The sequence below is a fragment of the Phyllosticta citribraziliensis genome (assembly GCF_038025025.1).
Source record: "Phyllosticta citribraziliensis strain CPC 17464 chromosome Unknown J3D65scaffold_6, whole genome shotgun sequence".
NCBI lineage: Eukaryota > Fungi > Ascomycota > Dothideomycetes > Botryosphaeriales > Phyllostictaceae > Phyllosticta > Phyllosticta citribraziliensis.
The window spans coordinates 2,183,111-2,200,112 of NW_027117343.1; the positions used below are offsets into that span (position 1 = coordinate 2,183,111).

At 56.1% G+C, this 17,002-nt stretch overlaps 5 protein-coding genes across 5 annotated transcripts; 2 read left to right on the plus strand and 3 right to left on the minus strand.

Annotated features, from left to right (window-relative positions):
- Positions 1-88: 88 nt before the first annotated feature.
- On the minus strand, positions 89-1,790 carry J3D65DRAFT_383726 (GPI anchored serine-threonine rich protein). Its single transcript, XM_066795794.1, has 5 exons — positions 1,533-1,790; positions 1,239-1,482; positions 864-1,188; positions 723-771; positions 89-414 (listed from the first exon to the last, which is right to left on the minus strand). The coding sequence occupies exons 1-5, from the start codon at positions 1,644-1,646 to the stop codon at positions 388-390; spliced, it is 759 nt and encodes a 252-aa protein (XP_066655632.1). The 5' UTR covers positions 1,647-1,790; the 3' UTR covers positions 89-387.
- Positions 1,791-3,395: 1,605 nt separating this feature from the next.
- J3D65DRAFT_383700 (uncharacterized protein) lies at positions 3,396-4,250 on the plus strand. The gene is made up of 2 exons (XM_066795792.1): positions 3,396-4,008; positions 4,063-4,250. Exon 1 carries the CDS (start codon positions 3,519-3,521, stop codon positions 3,978-3,980), a length of 462 nt encoding a protein of 153 aa, XP_066655633.1. The 5' UTR covers positions 3,396-3,518; the 3' UTR covers positions 3,981-4,008; positions 4,063-4,250.
- A 1,694-nt stretch (positions 4,251-5,944) lies between these two features.
- J3D65DRAFT_553913 (uncharacterized protein) lies at positions 5,945-8,053 on the plus strand (the record flags this gene model as incomplete). The annotated part of the gene is made up of 1 exon (XM_066797154.1): positions 5,945-8,053. A coding segment is annotated over one exon (2,109 nt), but the record flags the coding sequence as incomplete, so codon positions are not given.
- A 1,503-nt stretch (positions 8,054-9,556) lies between these two features.
- Positions 9,557-11,616, minus strand: J3D65DRAFT_383865 (uncharacterized protein). The gene is made up of 2 exons (XM_066795795.1): positions 10,805-11,616; positions 9,557-10,755 (listed from the first exon to the last, which is right to left on the minus strand). Exons 1-2 carry the CDS (start codon positions 11,474-11,476, stop codon positions 9,817-9,819), a joined length of 1,611 nt encoding a protein of 536 aa, XP_066655635.1. The 5' UTR covers positions 11,477-11,616; the 3' UTR covers positions 9,557-9,816.
- A 933-nt stretch (positions 11,617-12,549) lies between these two features.
- On the minus strand, positions 12,550-15,806 carry J3D65DRAFT_571890 (multicopper oxidase-domain-containing protein). The gene is made up of 11 exons (XM_066797641.1): positions 15,374-15,806; positions 15,289-15,323; positions 15,191-15,217; positions 14,989-15,122; positions 14,690-14,938; positions 14,297-14,640; positions 13,797-14,249; positions 13,622-13,743; positions 13,411-13,571; positions 13,306-13,331; positions 12,550-13,056 (listed from the first exon to the last, which is right to left on the minus strand). Exons 1-11 carry the CDS (start codon positions 15,651-15,653, stop codon positions 12,917-12,919), a joined length of 1,971 nt encoding a protein of 656 aa, XP_066655636.1. The 5' UTR covers positions 15,654-15,806; the 3' UTR covers positions 12,550-12,916.
- Positions 15,807-17,002: the final 1,196 nt, after the last annotated feature.

The following is a 17,002-nucleotide window of genomic DNA, read 5'->3' on the forward strand; positions in this document are numbered from 1 at the left end:
TCCAGTGCCGTCGCGTCGCGTCCCCATCCAAAGATGTTTGCGGCGAGTTGGGCTACCTACGTATGTAGCGTAGCGTGGCGTGGCTGGGTATAGCAGAGAGAAAAAAGAACAAGTACAAAAAAACGAACAAACGGAAAAAGAGGATATACAGACGAAGAAGAAGAAGAGAAAATTCGTTGGCAGCAAGAATGTTTCAGCTCGACGAGGATATCACCACATCTCCGCGGCCCTCCTTCCTAGACTAATGCGAGAAAAGAGAAGGAAGGCATCGATGGACGCGGTTCGTGTGTCGCGCGTGCGCGCGGCGATGATGGGGCCAGAGCCGAAAAAAGAAGAAAGCAACAACAACAGCAATAATCCGGACACGTTTTTTTCGTTTCCCACTCCTCATCCCATCCTCTCCAGATCGGTCGAAACCGCAACGAACGAGCCGCTTAGAGCGCAAAGAAGGCACCAGCCATACCGGCAACCATGCCGACGACGCCGCCGACCTTGACGGCCGAGGCGGCACCGGTGTAGTGCGCGCCGGGAGTGGTGACGGGGGTGCCGGCGACGGGCGTGGGGACGCGAGCGGGCGTCGTGGCGCCAGCCGGGGGAGCAGAAGCGGCGGGCTGGGTGTTGCCAGCAGGAGGAGCAGAGCCGGCCGGCTTGGTGTTGCCGGCAACGCTGGAGACAACGGCGGGGACGGTCGTGACGGCCGTAGTGGCGACGGACTTGGTCGAGGTGGCGAAGGAGACGGCAGGGGTCGAGACGACGGGGGTGGCGGTAGCACTGGGAGGGATTATCAGCTTTCTTTGTCTTGTGGTCTTGGTCTGTTTTTATTTTCGCTTTTGCATGGCACAGGGGGTGGAATGTGGACGTACCAGTCCTTGCAGGAAGTGACGGTGCTGGTGTAGACGGGGCGGGTCACAACACAGCCGCCGTTGGAGCAGTCGAGGCTGACGCTCGAGGCGCCAGTGACGGTGTAAGTCTTGCTGTTGTGCGTCAAGGTGGTGGCCTCAGGGCAGTAAGTCGTGAACTCGGTCAGGGTCTCGGTGACGACGCGCTCAGAAGAAGCCGACGAGGCGGACAGGACGGCGGACGAGGTCACGCTGTCGACCTTGACCGAAGCAGTGGTGCTGGCCGCGGCGCTGGAGCTCGACGAGCTGGAGGCCGAGCCCTTGTTGGAGATGCCGAATTGGGTGCTCCCTGAGGACATGTCAGCGAGGTCTTGATTCTGGTTCAAGGGATATACGCACATTGGTAGGCGCCGTTGGAGTCGAAGACAATCTTCATGCCGTAGCCGGTGTCGCCGTTGCTGTCGGCGAGCGAGGTCTCGGGGGTCCACGAGTAGAGACCATCGTTCTCGGTGCCAGTAGCAATGGAGCCGACGGTGACGCAGTTGGAAGAAGGACCCTTGCAGAGGTACAGCGAGACGGTACCACCGGAGTACGGGGTGGTCGGGTTCCAGGTAATGTCAAAGGGCTTGCCAACAGGGACGATCTGCAATGGTCAGCGTGCGTTGCAGGGCGGTGGTAGATTGATTGACTTACGGAGCCGGTACCAGGGAGGTAGATGGCGTTGCCGTTGGGCAGGTCCTCGGCCTTGACGAGGGTGGCCAGGCCAGCCGTGAAGAGGGCAAAGAGGGAAAAGTCGTTGGAGAGCATGTTGATGTTGGGTGAATGAAGGACTGGGGGTAAAGAGTGTCTGTTGACAGGAAAGACTGTCGGCGCGCGAGGTCAAGAAGCAGGAAGGAAGGGACGAAGCCGACGAGAGCTTCTGGAAAAGTTGATGTTTGGGTGGTGTTCAAGACAGGAAGAAAGAGGCTACGAGGGTTGGATAAATGAATGCTTCACAAAAGTCAGCGCGGCGGTCCTTCATCGCGTAGCCGAGGAGCGGACAGTGCCAGTGGGCCCCACCGTCGTATCGGCAGGCAGGATGAGCACAGTCTAATCTCAAAGAGTCGCGAAGGCGGAGGCATGGCGGAGATTGTGCTGGCTTGGTGGTACGGCGCGGTGGCAGTGGCAGTGGCAGCCAGCGAGGGGTATGGTACCTAGGTAGGCCACAGAGGCGCCAAGGGGGGTGAAGGATGAGAGCGGGCAGCGAGCGCAAAAGGGTAGGTCACGATGGAGTGGCATGGTGGTGGTGGTGGTGGTTGAAGGGCGTTGGTCGAGCGGCCCTGGTGGGCGGATAGGGCCGCCCGACGGACCCTGGTCGGTCGCCTCTCTTCCATTTCTTCCCCGACGAAACATCACGAACAACACCGTCCTCTCCCAAATGCGATCAATAAACACGAGCCGGCGCCTTGGCAGCCTCCTTTCTTGCCCTCTCTTCCACTCCCGTTGCAACCGTTGCCGATGACGCCCTGGGTGGAAACATGTCTCATCGGCCCTCCACCGCAGCTCCAGCGCCAGGACCGGGCCATTTCCGTTGCCGCCGTGTCGCGGGCCTCCATGCGGAGAGGGCGTACCTGACGATCTTTGACTCGCGCAGCCCTGCGAGGCTGTCGGTCCTGTCAGTGTGTGTCCATCACCGCGGAGCCGAAGCCAGCAAACAATCACCCTCCAAAAATCAACCACCACCCTGCGACATGACTTCAACGGCCTCGTACTACCTGCGTGATAGTACCTGCATCCCACGGTAAAAATAACCCCTACTCACTATTGCGGCCCGTATTCCTTCCATCCTCCGCGCCCGGCCAAGCACTTTGTGGCGGTGTTTCGCTGACCGTTGCGTCCGCTCTGGTCATACGATAACACCGACCTCGGCAAATACAACTTCACTGGCCACGTCGGGTAAGGCTGAGTACGTACGTACAAGAGGCCAACATTGTGTCCATTCCCAAATCTTGGTCAATTCGCTCTCACGGCGACCGTTGCCGAACATCTCGCACTTCACTGCAAATCCGAAAAGAGCACGGCCCACGACGTCTCAACGCCCGAGAATCAACTTCACACACGCTACCAGGCCCCTCCAGCCTTCAAACACGCGTGGACGCGGCTATAAGCTCGTAGCGCGCCCTGTCCTCATAGTTCCGTCGTCTCGCCTCTCCGGCCCTGTGGCTTGCCAGGGCAGACGGGAAAACCCGCGCATCCTGCTTGTGGTCAACCAATTTTAAGGGGCCAAAATCCTCCCACAACCACCCAAGACGAATAGCCGCCTTTCGCTGACCAATCGCACCAACAAGACACTCAACCCCAAAATGTGACGAGACAAGCTTCTGGACAAGCTTCGCCAACAAGCTTACTCGGGATGCGCGGTATGCCTGCATGCATGCGCGCGTGCAAGACATGGCTCTCGCACCCACCCCCTTTTGGTCCTGTTCGCCCGCCTTCGCTGGATTCAGCCCTCACCACCATCGATAGTCTGCGTCGCACAGGCTGCCGTCCAATCCATCATGCCCTCCGCGCTCAAATGGAGCTCCATCCGGCCGGCCAACGTTCTTTTCGTCCGCCGGGCGTGGTGGGGGCCGCCTGGCTGCTTCTTCCCCAGGCAGCACGGTCAGGAAGCAAGCATCCAGACCCAGCGCATGGCGTGAGATGTGCCGGGCCGGAAGGAGATTGCCAGATGGCCGACGAGCGGTGACATGGAGAGAGCGGTGGCAGTGGAATAAATCGACTCGATGCCGTCGTTGCTTCGTGCGGCTCTACTCCCATTGGCTTGGTTTCTACCGTCTGTCTGCTGCCTGGTCCTCGCTCTCAGTCGGCGGCACTTGCACGGCTAGCAAGACGTTTTTCCAAGACCTCTCCGTACTATTAATGGCCAGGAGGCGTCGAGAGGTGAGATATCCTGCCTTTCATTGGGCGGCGGGCTCTTCTTGTGCTGGATGGATCGGGGCGAGCGGTTGTGCTGCTGTCTGGCTGTCCGGTCTCGTGGCCCCCTTTCATGCCACGGCGGACTGCCTCGTCTGGAACATATATATACATCCCTCCGTCTGTTCTCTCGATCCCTATCGCTCCTTGGATCCCCGGCCAACATCTCAGTATTTGCAACCACACTGAAAGCCGAGGGACTCTTCCTTTCGGATAAGTGAGAGACTGGATTCTTGTTGCTCCGCGGTGTCTTGCTTAGAGGCCTAGACAGACCACCGATGAAGCCGTGTACGTGTGACTATGATGCCGCCGGCATTTTGAGGAAGCGGGGCGGGATGCAGAGTGCATCCGTAAATAAAGGAACGCCTGTCTACAACGTGATACACCGACATGAGAGTTGAGCAACAGGAAGAAGATTAGTTGGACTCAATTCCGCAGGAACAACATGGACAGCAGCATTGTGGGGTTCCCCCGCTGCACTCCCGTAAGAGACAAGAAACGGATTAAAATCAAAAAAATGGCACGCACTCGCAAACTCCAATCAACAAACGCATGATCTAAACAGGATCACACCCACAGCGCTCGCTCGCGTACCTACCTACCTACATACATACTAAACCACCAAGACTTGGCAGGTAGCAAAAGCCGTGACATACACAACTAGGAGAGTGTGAAATGCGGTTCATAGACGCCCTTGAATTGTTCCTTGTGTGGATTATGGGTGCTCCTCAATCATCTCCCACATTCTGCTACACGCGCTGCGAAGGATTGTCACCAAGCCTCAGCCAACATCCTCCCTCCCCTTACTACGATGTGCTTTATAGTAGTCGGAAGTTGGTGATCGGAAGGTTGTTATGATGGAGCAGAGTGACTGACCGGCGTTGTTGATGGATTTGACTCAAGGGTATGCCGTGCAGTCTTGCTATTAAAGAGAGGGGCGGGCTCGCGCATGCACATATTGAAGGCTTTAATTCTAGACACGGCGAGAGCTTGCGGCGCTTTTGTGCGGGTGTTTGAGTACTACTGAGTACGCGAGAGATTTCAGGGATGCAGTTTGATAGCCTTGTAGGCAAGATTTGATACGGCTAGCTGATGATGTTTTGGACGGGCACTGTGGGATGGATCTTTTGCAATGGAAAGCTGTGGGAGTGGTTGATCCATCTCTAAGTAGGCAAGCGATGGTGTCGCCTTGGTCTGCGGACGTCAAATTCTGCGCTTTTTAATTCTTGATCGTATTTTCAATTTTTCCGCAGTGTGTGCCACATTTTTTGCACCGAGCCTTTGATCCCATGTGTGTCGACTATACTGGACAGAGGATGCCAGCTTGTATGAGGCTGATTGTCTGGACAAAAAAAGTGATTTGAATGGACTGGAGCCATAGAAAGCTGGAGAACAAGCGAGGAAAAACCAAGGGACAGGAACATAGGCGGAGGGATAAGAAAGCAGAAGATGTTCAAGACGAGATGGAAAAAGCAGATTTGTACTATACGTGTGACCTGTACAACTTGTCGGTCACAAAGGTAACCCAAGACGTGCAGAACACGGTACGGCACAAGCGGTACAAGGAGTCAAGCCGTGCCTGGTTCTAGTATCAGCAACTGGTAAGCAACGGCTGGAGGTCATGACGCGCAGTCGCAGCGCAGTGAGTGTCGAGAAACATGACAATCTCAGTGTCTAGCTGGAGTGGTGAACGATAGCCAACCACACGCAACTAGGGTAAGAGACGACAGCTCCCCCAGCACAGCTGGTGGCAGACGGGTGCTCCCGAGATACAGTCGCGGTGTTGTGGGCCATCGTTTCTTCAACACCCACTGCGGCACTGCGATGTGGCGGTCTTATCTAGACGATCTCATCATAACGAGGCCAAGGTCGGACGTTTGACACTGAAAGCGTTTGGCGGCCGTCGTGTTGGAGGTGGGTTGCGCAGAGTGGTGGGGCGGGTTGTTCGCATCGCGGATTGTGGGGTGGTCCGTCTATTTTTAAACCTCGAGCCTCTCCGACTTGCTACTCGCCGATTCTTGGGTGCAACCTTCTTCTGGCCTGTCCGCAACCTTTTGCCTCTCGCCTCTCTGCCATGCTCCGCCCCAAACCTCTACTTGTGCGCCCCCGACACCTGCGGGCCATGCTGCGCTGAAGCCGACTCCCCGAGAGCCATGGACCGCTCCCCTCATGGCCACCATCTCGATGACGATGAGGGTCTCTACGCCGAGCCCACTCTGTCGCCCGCCTCGCGCGCACTCCATGACCGCCCGTCAGATCCAGAGCCTGAAGAGACGCAACACGCCGATGACCAGGCTCGCAGCCACCGCGATGAGTCGTCCTCGCCGCGCCTATCTAGCGTTGCGCGTTCCTCAAGCCACACTGCCACCACCGCGCGCAGCATCGCTTCGACCAACCTATCCACCCTGGCAACTTCGGCTTCGCATGGCTCCTCGAACATGGTCCAGGACAACAAAGATGCTGCTGCCGTGCGCGCTCGCCAGCAGCAGCATTGCCCACCAACAATGACCATATTCGATTTAGAATCCGATACCGCCACCTCGTCTGCTTTGCCGCAGCCTTTTGGGTTTTCGATATCTCGCAAAGGTCGAATGGTGGCCGTGTTTGGAACCAAGAATATCTGGATAATCGAGGCAAAGAAGCTGCCAGAGACGTGCGTTCGGACGCTCCAGGTGCGGCGCAAACCCGTCGCGGTGGAGATTTTGGATGACGCCAGTCTGCTCGCGGTACTCTCCAATCCATTCAAGGTTGACTTGTATCGCTTGCAGGTGGATGGTGTGCCTGGCTTGGAGAGGATCAAGAGCGTCATACTCACCGTCGATGCGAGTACGATAGCCTTGTCCCCGGACGGCATGGTTCTGGCTACTGGACACTCGTTTGGCATCGAGCTCGTCTCGCTCGCTGAAAAGGCCTCGGAAAATGACCGGAGATCAGCGAATTGCGATCCCATGGACCATTTGATGTTCTCAGATGATGGGCGGACTTTGATTGCCACAGCTTCGGCTCGCATGCCACGACCCACGACAGTCTTTTCAGTCCATGGCGCGTTTGACGGGCCTCTCACAGAAGACGGTGATCTGATCCCGCAAGAGAATCATGTCGCGTGGACAAGGCAGATACTCTTTCCCGAAAAGGCTCACACTGCAAAGCATGCTCTGATATTGCCAGACCCGCTGACCGGCCATGTCAACGAGCTGTTTGCTTTTGACGCAGAAGAAGACACGTGGGGCATTTACGACCTCGGAGGAATGCAGTTCATCGAGACTAAGGAGAACCCACCCGAGGCCGGCCAGTACGTCCATGCCGAATCTCTCGAGGACGCTCTTCCAACAGTCTCGCCATCCCTTGATCATGTGGCTGTTGCCGTCAAAAATCAGGATTCGAATTCTTTTTGGATTTATCGACTACCAGATACTTTCGAGTCCAACTCGGCCATCTACAACGAGTTGAAGGAGCATTCGGGAGACCACTCGCCGCTTGCGCCCTGCTCCTATGTAACCATGCCAAGGGAGGAAGACACTTGCGCACAAGACGTTTCTGGGCTTCGCTGGATCACTCACAATGAGAATGATGGCCGCGCAATTGAACGTCTCTTGGCCGTGGGAAATGTTGTCTCCAACACGGCCCCAGACACTCCGATCATGCCGGGAGAAGCGGCTAAAACCAAGGGTATCCTCATTGTGATGGACTTCGACTTGCGCAAATCCATGGAGAACTACATTCCAACCAAAGCTGGAAGGGTAACTATCGACCTGGACCAAACCCTACCGGGTGAAAAATTGCCCGAGGATGAGATTGATTTTGAAAGAGAAGTCGAGCTGGTAAGGACGCGGACCGTGGCTCAAAAAAGGGGAGAGGCCGCGAGGGCTGTGGCCAGTCACAACTTGCTTCGATCCTCTACTACAACTTCTCAACAAGCTTCAAGTCGAGCGCCCGCCTCTTCCCGCCAGGACAGCGATGATTATGTCCAGACCGTCTTGGAAGAGCCCTACGTGCAAGGACAACCAAGGTCCCAAGCCTCTCTAACTCGGGCCGCGACAGTGGCAGCAGCTTCTCCTGCAAACCGAAGGCACCTACGAGCCTTGCCGGACCGACCGTTGGAGTATCGCAGAGCAGATGGTCTCCGAGAGATGCCTCACGAGTCTGACGCGGATAATTGGATTCCTCCTCCTCCACCATACACACCCCGGGCGGATCCTCCTGGACCAGGCGCCATAAGCATCAGCCTATCTCATCCTGAAGGAGTACCCTTGCCGACCATGCCCTCTCCTCCACTCGCGCAAAACTCGACTTTGCCGCGCCTTCAAATCCCCAACAGCGGATATACTTCGCCGTCCTCCAACATTCCCAACTCTGCGCCTGTCGACCGTGGCCATCCTGCGCCGCACCTGATCAGCGCTGCCGCTCCGCGCTCGGCCAATCCGACCTCGCGACCTCCTCGGATAGCTCGACCAGAATCGCATCGCTACTCGCTCCCGGCACTCCAGAGCCGTCGTCCAGGCACAGGCTTGCGTCACCACACCAGCCCAAGCCAGGCTCCGTTCCGCCCACCACCCCAGGATCCCTCCGAGGCGTCGTATCAACATCCAATCACTGTGCCCGAGCACGCGGTCTCATCCAGCGCGCCCAACCCACCCGGGTTGGAGCACCCTGCAAGTCGTCATCGCATGTCGAGACCTCCATCCCCGGGTGTTTCGCCAACCTCTGCTCCAGTTCTGGCACCCAGCTTCAACCGCTCTGAATCGGTTCCAGCGCCTGTCCACACTGTGACGACCAACCCACGCGCGGCGCAAAGTGTCGACGACTTTGGACCCGGACCGTCGGCGCGGCGTCGTGCGGGCATCAGGGGTCTGCGGCGCATTGGGCACCCAAGGGGTCAAGGCGACGTCCAGAGGATGTCAACCATCAGGAGCGTGCAGAGCACCGGGGGCTTGAGGATCCGAAGCGCAAGTGCGCCGCTTGCAGGTGACAGGGCCGTTGATACCCCTGGGTCACGGGATGATGGAGCCAAGAAGAGGATGAGGTGTGTGGTCATGTAGCGGGCCTGCACGGAGTCGGCACTTGCAAACGTGGACTCTGCATGAAGACTGTGTTCATGTACGGCAAAGAACTGGTGTCGCCAAAGATCCCTTGATGAATAGACCTTGTCTATCCTTTTGCGGCTCCACACAACCTTTTTCCTTGTCTCACCCTTCAATACGCGTCCATGGACGTTCGAAATTTTCTTTTATGGCATGTTTATACCCCACCTTCCGTACATTCGCTTGCTCTCTTTCTTGCACATGGTTCTTGTTCCCTTTTTTCCCATTTTGTCTCTTTCATTTCTTTTCTCCCTTCTCCGATCATACATAGAATTTGGACAGACGCTCGCGTTGCTGTTGCACAAAATTCAAGATACCCCCCTGGCCGGCTGGCTGGCGGCGGCGGCGGCAATGAGGGGCATGCGCCTTCATCTAAGAAGCAGAGGCACGCACGCACGCACGCGGATTGCGGAGATTTTGACATGACTTTCTTCTTGCAGAGCGTGGTGTTTGGGGTTTTTCATTGTTGTTGATGCGCTACCATTGTGGCGCGTCTGCATTGCACTCGTTGAGCTAGCTAGCACATGAGTTGGTGTTTGGTTGGATATAGGAATTGCCAAAACCCCATGAGAATTTTCCTCTCTCTTTCGTATCATGACAATCGCGTCCAGAGTGATTTCCGTCGGCTTCGAGCTGTCCGCCTCGAGTCCTGCTTTCACGTCAACCCGCGCGAAGAGTTGTTCAAAGAGCAGCCCGACTGCGCGGCCGCCGCATATGCATTTATGCCTCGAGCGCGAGAGCCACAACGCCGCAGGTGCCTTGGCAAAAAGAGAAGAGGTATCGAAGCAGTTGATTGGTGGGTAAGTGCAGACACACTGCAGCCAGGCTGTACAGCTGCATGGAAGCCCCCACACCAAAAACGTGGGTATAGAGCCGGAGGACAGAAAAGAAAAGACAAAATTCCCCACACCACGCCATCCGCCATCTTGGCCTTTTGCGGCCAACTACAAGCCGTACGTCAAGAACGTGCTCACCATCCACCCGTTGGCCATGTCGTACGCCTCGTCTGGCGTCGTGCCCTTTAGCACCTCGTACCGGTTCATGTCGCCACACGCGCCCGTCCGATTGCCCTCCGCGTCCGCGTTGACGCAGCCACCGCTCTTGACCAGTCCGGCGACGCGCTCGCCCACGTCGCGGCCCTCGAACCACGCGCCGTGCAAGAAGCCGTAGTACTCCGCCGAGTTGGCCTCGCCCGCAAACCACAGCCTGTCCACGTTCGCGCGCAGGTTCTGGTGCATCTCAAGCGTCACGCCCACCGGCCAGTTGGAGTAAGAGCCGTGCGTCCACGGCTCGAGGCTCCAGCGCGGATACATGAAGGCCAGGGGCTCCGGCACGTCGACGTCGGGGAACATCTTGCGCAGCACGGCGAGGGCCTCGGCCTGCGTCTGCTCGTCCGTCTGCGCCTCGACGCGGTACGACTCGTCGCCGACGACGGTCACGAAGAGGATGTTGGAGCCCGGCAGGAAGCCCGGCGTCGACAGCGACTGCCAGATGGGGTAGTAGCCGCGCCGGTCCGGGTCGGCGTAGAGGAAATATTGCGTGTCGCTGGGCCAGAAGGTCTCGTTGAATTGGAAGAAGATTTTCGTGTACGTCCCCATGTCGAAGGTTTCGATGGCCAGCTTCTTCCAGTCGGGGAGCGCGGGCGTGAAGGCGACGACTTCGTTTTGCAGCACCCCCAAGGAGAAGGTCGTGATGGCGTAGTCGGCGCTGATGCAGCTGCCGTCGGTGTTGGTGACGGTCACGCCCTCGGACGAGTACGCTATCTCCTCGACCGTGGTGTTGAGGAGCAGCCGTGAGTCGTTGGCGGCAAGGAAAGTCGTGGATTCGCCAATGATCCACGCATTGAAGCCGCGCTGGTCAAAGACAAAGTTGTCCTCGTCACTCTGTATCGAATAAGTGCTTATCCCCGAGTCAACTCCTCTCTAGACTTACGAATTGGTTCCAAGTCGCGTTGCTGTTGGCAACGCCGTAGAGAAGACCGCTCTGGTCGGGCGAATACGCAGACTCAAAGTCCCACGTCCACCACTCGGCAGCCTGGGCCGCGGGGTCCTTCTTGGGCTTCCAGCCAGCCAGCGAGAAGCCCGCCCTGGCAGAGATATCCTGCAGATTCTCCGTCAGAATGTACCCCGCGTACTGGTCCGCGGTCGACGACGCGTCGTCCGCCTGGTCGAGGAGGTCCGAGTAGTCCGAAAAGCCCGTCTCGTTGTACGTGAGGATGGAGCTGTAGTTGGAGTACGTGTTGGTGATATTGTACTTCTTCGCAAGGGACCACACGGGGTTTTCTGGGCCTCCTTCGGATCCTAGTCCTTGCACCCAGTTTGCTCCCAGCTCGATGACGTACGGGGAACCGTCTTCCTTTTGCCCAAACGTTGTGTGGTACGCGCGACCTCCAATGTGGTCGTTGGCCTCGACGATGACAAAGTCTGATATGGACTGGTTTGCCAGTGCTTGGGCGGCGGTGATGCCGGCCACTCCTGCGCCGAGGATGGCTACTGTCGTGTGGCGACACTGATCATTGCTCCTCGGCTGCACAACTCGCGCAGAAACAGAAACGACAGACGTCAAGATCAAAGACGCCTGCAAAGCATTGGCTGGGAAGCGCATGACAGGCGAGGAATACTCCACGACAGCACCAAAAAAAAGAACTCTGAAAACACAAAACAAGCTTCAGCAGTACAAACAAAACTCACCCAGCTCCAATGTCGAATCTTTATATGGCGCAACGGCACAATGATGCCGCAGATTCTTGAAAAGAGATGAAGGACGATAGGCCACACAGAGCTGCCCTCGGACAGAAGACAACGGCATGGTCGGACAAGACCTTTTGCGCCGGTAAGGTTTGGCCCACTAAGCAAAAGGGGGCAGTCGCACGCAGTCGAAGCGGGTCACAGGGCGCGTGCCTGGCAGTGATGGCTCCGATAAGAGTGACAAACAGGAAGTTGGATGCGAGAGACGTGGGGAAGAGATACGCGGGGGTGGACGGTACGGTGGATTGTTGCCGAGAGATGTCGTGCATCTTGGGGGTCCAAGGCCCCCAAAAGGTACACCTGCTTGGCGTCATGTCGTCCAGCCTCTTGGGCACTGCTGGCCATGTCACGGCCTGAAAAGCTGTGCAACTTTGCAATGGCTGCGTCGGACTGGATGCGTTGGCTTTCGGTACATGTATGTTGTGCTGGCCGGCCGGCTGAGTGGCTGAGGTGATAACGGGCAGCGATGTGATCGTCCTTCGGCCCGAGCATGCATCAACCCTGTGCTAAATGATTCGAGAAGACGTGCTCGACAGCCTCGCCGTCCAACCTAACCATTAATCATAACCTTTTGTTGCTTGGAGATAAAAGCTTGGCCTTCTTGTAAAGACTTCAAGAATTACGACCGCAAATATCAAATGCTCGACCTTTGTCACCATCAAATGCTCTCCAGCGGTGCATTACACGTAACCAACGCCCAACAAGAAATCGATGGTGCTGGAGGCTCATTACGGAATGCTCCAAGGAGAGGCGTCGGATCCGCGAGTTAATTCAAGGCATCAAGTCAGCTGATTTGGGTGCTGTTACCTTGCCAGTGATGGCGACGCGCAATCGCATCTGCAGAAGGTCCTTGCTCCCGAAGCCGGGTGATCAAATGCTCCCCATGTCCATCCTCCCAAAGAGTCGGATGCTCCCTGGGAGCTCCAAGAGCCTTGAACAACATGTAATTTATCTTAGCGTCGTATCGAAACGTGCGAAAACCACTCTTCCGCACCAAAAGTGTGGAGGAAGTGTGACGCACAAAGAAGTCGTTCTCCTTCAATGCGCGGTGTGTATGAAGAGGCGTATAGACGAAGAAATTGAAAGAAACAGCGAAAGACATAGGATACAATCATTACTGTAGACAAACACTTAGATATGGAGATATATAACATCCAATTAGTCAATCGACCACCCAGTCCTGTGGCACAAAAGGTGCAGAACATTTTATGACCGTCATTCATCCTTCTTTCTTCTTTCTCCCCCCCTTTTTCTCTCACAATTTTCTTCCTTTCGTTCAGCAAGCGCACGCACCTCATCAGATACCCGAGTCCTCCTGGTGAACCGGGTGCGCCGCATCGTACTTCTTCCAGCTCGCGCACGTCTCGTACGTCGCCTCAAGGTTGCCGTTCGTCGTCAGTATTTCGCCTTGACGCTCGAGAATTTGCATTGCGAGACCTGGAGGGATGCGTGTCAGCGAGAGTCAACTTTTGAAAGGGTGCTTGCTGGTAAGGAGAGGAGTGGAGACCGGCGAGCTTGCGAGAGGGAAGAAAGGATAGGTGGGCAAGTGGAGTAGACGAAAGAGGCATGCGCCAAACGCTGCGCTAGCCGGAAGAGGCAATCCCCTCAACCAACACCACGAAGAAACTCAAAAGCAATGACCGCGTCCCCGAAGAAACTCAAAGCAATGACCGCGTAGGTACGTACCAGAGCTAGCGTGGAAGTTCAAGTGGCTACAAGCAGGTAGACTTCGTTAGCAAGGCTCCACAATCAAGCGGCGCGTCCCCTTTCCAAGAGGATCCATCCACGTACCAGTGCACCGCCCAAGCGCCCGGGTTGTCCGGTTTGAACGCGAGCGCGACGTAGCCGTTGCTCGGCACGAAGACCGTGTCGCGGCGCGGCGGGTTGGAGAGAGTGAAGCGTGTGAGCGGGTCTTTGTCCTCGTTGTACGGGTTGTTGCGCTGCGCGAGAACCTTTGCATTTGGTCAGTGTTTGATCGATGAGAACAAGGTTTGGAGCTTACAGCGAAGTCATGTCCGTGCAAATGAACCGGATGGCCTGCTGGGACTTCACGCTTGTCTGCGTGGATGAGGGGGTCGACGTCGGCCGTGATGATGAGGTAGACGAAGCCGCTGTTGAAGTCGTCTGGAGTTTTGTTGGTTAGTGTTGTGGATGGATGCAGGGAGGTGGATACATACAGTCTATGATGTTGTACTCTGGATTCCACGTCTTGTTCTCGACGTTGAGAATAGTCGGGTTGGCAAAGTCGAGCCAGAGCGGCTTTTGTGCGAGTTCCCAGCGGAACGCGTTGTGGGACCGTGTGCCGTCCTCGATGCCAATCGTGTACGTGTTGACAAGCACGTCATTCTGCGGGTGCTGATCAACCTGCCATTTGTAAATAGGTTTCAGCAGCTCCCACGGCTCGTCATGACAGCTGTTCGGAAATTTGTTCTTCGTCGACTTGGGTGTCTCGGTGCTGCGCGCGTTGTATCGTACAATGCCCGTCAGGCCGTCGTGGGTATAGGATACGTTTCCGCAGCCGAATTCTTGATCATCGATGCCACCAATACCGGAGGGAGCGGGGATGTCGGTACGGATCCAATAGTCGCCTGGTGTTGCGTTGGCTTCGACAACAACGGTATAGCGCTGGCCTGCATCACTTAGTACGAGATCTGCGCTTTTGGATATTTTGACCTACCAGGATTGAGGAGAACTGCATTGGTCTCGTATGGTTCAATTGGCACGAAATCAGCGGCAATTACCTGCATCTTGTGCTCGTCAATGCTGAAGATGAAGGCAGCGCCAGTGCCACCATTGATCAAGTTGATGAGGTAACGCTTTCCAGGCTCAAAGGTGTTTTCATAGTACGATTCCCATCCTGGCGCGCACATCTTCGGGTCATTCGAGAGCTTGCAGTCGTAATGGCCGTGGCCGTCAAGAAGAATGCTGTTCCCCTCCGGAGGAGGAGTGAAGTTTGCATTGGTTCGTGGCTCGCCTGCAGTGAGCTCCTGAGCGAACAGTTCAAACACGCTCTTGTGGAACCTGGGCCTGTCAGTGCAAGTGAAAAAGGGAAGGCATACAAAAAGCATACCAGTCAGTGATTATCAGGGGCCTCCACTCCTTGTCCCAATTTGCAGAATCAGGTCCGTGGATCCTCAGAGCGCCCGCAACGCCGTCGGAGTAAGCCAGGCTGTAATGCGAATGATACCACGAGTTGCCGTACTGTGTCGCCTTAAACTTATAAGTAAATGTTTCACCGTAGGCGATTGGACACTGCGTAACGCCATTAACCCCATCCATCTCGTTTGAGCCGAGCATGCGAATTCCATGCCAGTGGATGCTTGAGGCAAGTTAGTGGCCCACGAACGTTTTGGTGGCTGTAGAACTCACGTCGAGCCATTAGTCGGGTTCAAATTCTTGACATGCACCACAATCTCGTCTCCCCAGCATGCCTCGATCAAAGGACCAGGGTAGCTGCCGTTGATCACCTTGCCGTGAGGCTTGGAGTACCCGTCGTTGACAAGCTTTTGAGCACAATTAGCCGTCCCGCCTGCACGTAACTGCCGGACGAATGAAACAAGCGCTCGCTTACATTCTTCTCTCCGACCTCGATCCAGTACTGTGACAGGTCAGTCAGTCAGCAAGGTGTCTCTGTCTCATTGTTGGATGGAAGTGGTCTCTGGCACGCACTTCACGAGTAACACCAGTCGGCCAGTTGTTTTCGTCTAAGGCAGCGTCAGCACGTGGGCATGATGAATGCTCCTTCCCTACGTACAATCGGTGTGTATGTCGTACTGCGAAAAGAGCGGCTGCTTGGACGTCGTGTCCTTCAGCCAGCAGCTTCTATCACTCGCAGAGTTGCAGCTCTTGAAGCCCTTCATCGACGGGTACGAGCAGGTGAAGCCGTTGGAAGCATCGTGCGGATGCCAAGTGAGGTCATCATGAATCGAGAGAGGCTGCTGGCCGGCACCATGGCCAGCATGGTCCATGCCTCCCAGTGGCGTGAAGAAGGGGAGGTGCAGGAGCAGATCCCAACACGTGTTGAAGAACCCCATGGTGGTGGGATTTTTTGTTATGAGAAGGATTGAGAAGATTTCAAAGACGAGAAGGGCGCAGAGTTTGCCAATGGGCAGCGCCGTTTCGAGTACAAATATGGCCGCGGCAGCAACCGTTGCTCAAGCTTCAGCTGAGACGAACGCTGACACCGGTTGATCCGATATGGAGAATGCGCCCTACATGGGCTCGCGTCTGCCCCAGACGTGTGATGCACGTACGTGATGGTCACCAATAGACAGCCATTCTATCGCTCAGCCTCAGATCACCCAGCCTGTCCGTCCACTTACCTCGAGCTCCGAGCGCCAGCTAGACGCCACAAAATCATATCTCGTGCTGTGGACGCATGACGGCATGCTGGGAGCATCTCAGTCAGAATATTGCATAGCCGCGAAGGCAAAAACTCTGGCAGGGGCAGGCCGGAAGAGAGGGAGTCAACCATGACCATGGCCATCTTCCCAAAGCGGAAGATTGATCGTCTTTTTGATCTGTCACGAGTTTCCAGAGCCCATTCAGACGACCATTGAGCATCTTTCGGAGCTTCGGACAGTGATTATTCCACATTCTTGGACGGGACAGGCTGATGTGCTCGTATAAGCGCGGGCTGACGTTGTAGAGATGTGCGCACCCCGAGATCCCGTCCTGCAAGCTCATTGGCGGTGACTTGAAGCCAGATTCTCACGCACGCGTAGACAAGCGGGAAGAGGCGAGTGGGAAGACTGATGGATGTCGGGGAATACCGCAGAATGGCGCTGGGCTTTTTGCTTTTTAGGTGGGTGCGGGGCCAGCCTTGCAAGACAGCCAAGCCAACATCCCGACTGAAGAAACGTTCAAATAGGCATCCATGGTACGATATGTATGTCGTCGGTGCTACACTTGGCAGTGGCTTGTTGCCTACTGTCTGGACGTGATGCAGACGTGGTAAGAACCCCTTCGTAAAGCGCGAGTGGCCTGATGGACAGGTGCAGTCGCATAAAGGAAAACGCTGCTATCCAGATTGAATATACGAGAGATTGACTGCCGCAGCAGCCAAAGGGCCATTGAGAGCGCTTACGTGCCTCGAACATATGAGCTTGGCATGGTTGGTCGAGGATTGTTGCCACAATAGGCAATGGGGCCACAGAGCGTCGTTGGGGCTGGAGCTTCAGGGCTGAGGTGAGCAAACGCCACGCATACTCCGAGTTTCGCGGAAAGTTTTGAGAGTCGTCCAGTCGATGTTGTTCTTATCAGGTAAAGCTCTCGGGGGGATGGAGCAGCGTGCGGCCGATCCCCATAAAGGCTCGTCGTTCGCAGCCGCTCAAAAGGACCGAGGCTGATAGCAAAAGCCGTGACACACGGGAGAGAATGTGGG

What these genes read in the sequence shown, in the direction of transcription:
- J3D65DRAFT_571890 (XM_066797641.1), bottom strand. Translation starts at nt 15,653, where the DNA reads ATGGGGTTCTTCAACACGTGTTGGGATCTGCTCCTGCACCTCCCCTTC. An exon ending in TCGAGGTCGGAGAGAAGAAT is followed by an intron (nt 15,123 to 15,190) that starts GTAAGCGAGCGC and finishes TGTGCTCAAAAG; the next exon opens with CTTGTCAACGACGGGTACTC. An exon ending in GGCGCTTGGGCGGTGCACTG is followed by an intron (nt 13,332 to 13,410) that starts GTACGTGGATGG and finishes ACCTGCTTGTAG; the next exon opens with CCACTTGAACTTCCACGCTA.
- J3D65DRAFT_383726 (XM_066795794.1), bottom strand. Translation starts at nt 1,646, where the DNA reads ATGCTCTCCAACGACTTTTCCCTCTTTGCCCTCTTCACGGCTGGCCTG. An exon ending in GTCACTTCCTGCAAGGACTG is followed by an intron (nt 772 to 863) that starts GTACGTCCACAT and finishes AATCCCTCCCAG; the next exon opens with TGCTACCGCCACCCCCGTCG. An exon ending in CTGCCGTCTCCTTCGCCACC is followed by an intron (nt 415 to 722) that starts TCGACCAAGTCC and finishes TTCGTTGCGGTT; the next exon opens with TCGACCGATCTGGAGAGGAT.
- J3D65DRAFT_383700 (XM_066795792.1), top strand. Translation starts at nt 3,519, where the DNA reads ATGTGCCGGGCCGGAAGGAGATTGCCAGATGGCCGACGAGCGGTGACA.
- J3D65DRAFT_383865 (XM_066795795.1), bottom strand. Translation starts at nt 11,476, where the DNA reads ATGCGCTTCCCAGCCAATGCTTTGCAGGCGTCTTTGATCTTGACGTCT. An exon ending in ACGCGACTTGGAACCAATTC is followed by an intron (nt 10,756 to 10,804) that starts GTAAGTCTAGAG and finishes TATTCGATACAG; the next exon opens with AGTGACGAGGACAACTTTGT.